The sequence below is a fragment of the Mus pahari genome, chromosome 4 (genome assembly GCF_900095145.1).
Source record: "Mus pahari chromosome 4, PAHARI_EIJ_v1.1, whole genome shotgun sequence".
NCBI lineage: Eukaryota > Metazoa > Chordata > Mammalia > Rodentia > Muridae > Mus > Mus pahari.
This window is the reverse complement of record NC_034593.1, coordinates 132,291,651-132,294,741: the sequence shown is the minus strand read 5'-3', so window position 1 is coordinate 132,294,741 and position 3,091 is coordinate 132,291,651. Positions and strand designations below refer to the sequence as shown.

Sequence of the window (3,091 nt, the reverse complement as noted above, 5' to 3'; positions counted from 1 at the left end):
AAAAGAAAAGAAAAGAAAAGAAAAGAAAAGAAAAGAAGAAAAGGAAAGAAAGAAACAGAAGTTGTTGATTATAAAGCAAAATAAGTTAATTCAGTTGTCTATGAGGAATGGTGATAAGTCTTACATGAAGATACATTTGCCATAGAAAGGGCCTCACTTATTTAAACAGAAGGAAACACAGGAAGATTAATGTAGGGAATTGCAATACAATCAATTGTAAGAGAAATGGTAAGAAGAGTCTTCTGCCCTCTGCATAAGTTGGTATGGCAGAGAGAGATAAAGTGTTAATCTATTTATGAAACATGTACAATTATCAGTGTGGGTTACCATGTTATATGAGTGCCAATATATACATACCAATGTAAATCAAGGATACACCATTCAATAATGTATTATTTGGGCAGAAACTGATGGAGAGACACTCTATTCAAATGTGAAATTGTAAGTACAACAACAGACTTTGTATATAAGGCCATGCATGTGTGACAACACACACCAACCTCTCCTCTGTTACAATGATGTCATTCCTTCCTTTATGTTTTTACCAAGGGGCTGATGCTTTCAAGGATGATGGGGTCTACTCCAGGTTCTTCACAGCTTATTCAGTGAATGGCAGGTATAGCTTAAAAGTCCGTGCAGATGGAGGAACAAACACTGCCAGGAGGAGTTTACGCCATCCATTAAGCAGAGCTGCATACATACCAGGCTGGGTAGTGGATGGTGAGTGGCTCCCAGTATCAGAAACCCAGTGAATCCTTTTCATGATTTCATAGGTTGGAGGCAGCAAACATTTTTCAGTTCAAAATAAGACTCCCCCCATTTCTAGAGTGAGATTATTACACAACTGTTTCTATGTTAACGCAATCAAAGCCTAGCAATCAATAGATGTTGAAAACCTATCAGCTAGTATTTGTTAGTGTGGAACATCCTTAGACTAAAAACAACAATGTATCTACCTTTCATCTCCGGACACAGGAAATGGCCCACCAGGCTAGGAACAGAAGTACAAGCCAGTGGGCAGTCTGTCCTCTGAATTCTACAGGCATCCATGTTCTTGAGCTTTGCTTTCCTTACTCCTTATCTGGAGGGGTGGGGAGCTAAGCAATGGAGAAGTCAAGAGCCTTATTTATTAGCACTGTTGGCGTGGAGGGAAGGAAGCCATCCGAGTGTTAAGAATAGAACTAGCTTTGGCTTCCCCAGACACATTGCTAGTCAGAAGTAACTTGAGAAATAAAGCAATACTTTTCTTAAGGCACATGTTAGGGAGGCATGGTGACACATGCCTGTGATCCCAGGACTTAGGGGACAGAGGCAGGAAGGAGGATAAGGATTTCAAGGTCATCCTTGGCTACTTAAGTACATTTAAGGCTAGCCTAGGCTTCATACCTGCCTGTTTGATTTTGGATCTGTTTTGTTTTGTTTTGTTAATTCATATAACAAATTACATAACATGCTCATTTGGTGCAGTTTTCATTTCAAAGCAAGTTATTGTCCAATTTGATTTGATAACATCCTGGTAATAATTTTCCCACAAATGGAATGCTTCTGATTGTGACACATCATAAAAATGAAACCTTGGGACTGAAAAGAGAAAGAAGAAAGAAAAGACAAGGAGGGTCAGGAAGCTGACTGACTGAGNTCTAAAAAGTATACAATTCCATCCAATTTAAGTAGAGAATTTTAAATGCAGGAGAAATTCAAGGGAACCCACCCAGACCAGAAACGACTGAGGCTACTCAGCCAGCCCTGGAGGATTTCAGCAGGACAGCGTCTGGAGGTGCCTTTGTGATGTCCAATGTTCCAAGTTTTCCACTGCCTGATCTGTACCCACCAAATCGAATCACAGACCTCCAGGCCACACTCAATGGGGAAGAGATCAGTCTAACGTGGACAGCGCCAGGAGATGATTATGATGTTGGAAGAGGTAAGAACAAGGACCACTCTGGGCTTGACCTAAGTGAGAGATGACCAGGGTGAAGCAAGAGCAGGTAGGTCAGTGAGAGGAGAGGACTTATGACTGACAACTCAGCCAAGTAGGAACTTTAGGTTCTGATGTTTTATAGTTTATGAAACAGGTCTTGCTTTTCCTGCATGGCTGTGTTTTAAAAAGTCAGAACTCAGTCGGACAATGGTGGCGCACGCCTTTAATCCCAGCTCTTGGGAGGCAGAAGCCAGCAGATTTCTGAGTTCAAGGCCAGCCTGGTCTACACAGTGAGTTCCCAGACAGCCAGGACTATACAGAGAAATCCTGCCTCAAAAAAACAAAAATTAATTAATTAATTAATGTCAGAACTCAGCTTTTACAGAAAAAATAAATAAGACTTTTGATGTGAGCATAACTAAATATTTGTTAGGACAACCAAAAAGAAATTTTATATTTTGTGATGCAGTAACTAACCCACACCTAACATTTTTCTCAGTTCAACAGTATATCATAAGAACAAGCAAAAACATCATTGACCTCAGAGACAATTTTAATAATTCTCCTCGGGTCGATACAACAAACCTTACACCAAAAGATGCCAACTCCAAAGAAACCTTTGCCTTTAAACCAGGAAATATCACAGAAGAAAATGCAACCTACATATACATTGCCATTGAAAGTGTCGACAAAAGCAGTTTGAGTTCAGGACCATCCAACATCGCACAAATAGCACTGTTCACTCCTCAGGCAGAGCCTGTCCCTGATGAAAGTCCATGTTCATCAGGAGTTAGTGTTTCTACTATTGTGCTGTCTGTTTTGGGCGCTGTTGTACTAGTTTGTATTATTGTAGGTACCACTACTTGTATCTTAAAGAACAAAAGGTCCTCATCAGCAACTATAACAAAAATTTGAAAAGTAACATGAATAAAAAGGTATTTCTGAGTTTTTAAAGCATATCCTATATCATGAACTCAAAAATAATTTCAAGAGGGTCTAAAAGATACTTTAAGCACACCCATTCCGTGAAAAACTACCAATATTAATGTTTATAATTTTATTCACTTATCATAGTGATAAATAAAACTGACTTTATATTGATCTCTAGTTGTCTATTTTTTCTGATGCAGAATTTTTACGAAATGATGCTTCAAATTGCCTGAAAAAATT

At 39.0% G+C, this 3,091-nt stretch overlaps 1 protein-coding gene across 1 annotated transcript in view; it reads left to right on the top strand.

Moving 5' to 3' along the window:
* LOC110320911 (calcium-activated chloride channel regulator 4A-like) overlaps positions 1 to 2,836 on the top strand; it is a 14,578-nt gene extending 11,742 nt beyond the window's left edge. The window contains 3 exon segments of the mRNA XM_021196978.1: positions 548 to 720; positions 1,691 to 1,924; positions 2,421 to 2,836. Of these exon segments, the coding sequence (XP_021052637.1) occupies positions 548 to 720; positions 1,691 to 1,924; positions 2,421 to 2,836 (823 nt within the window).
* The last annotated feature ends 255 nt before the right edge of the window (positions 2,837 to 3,091 follow it).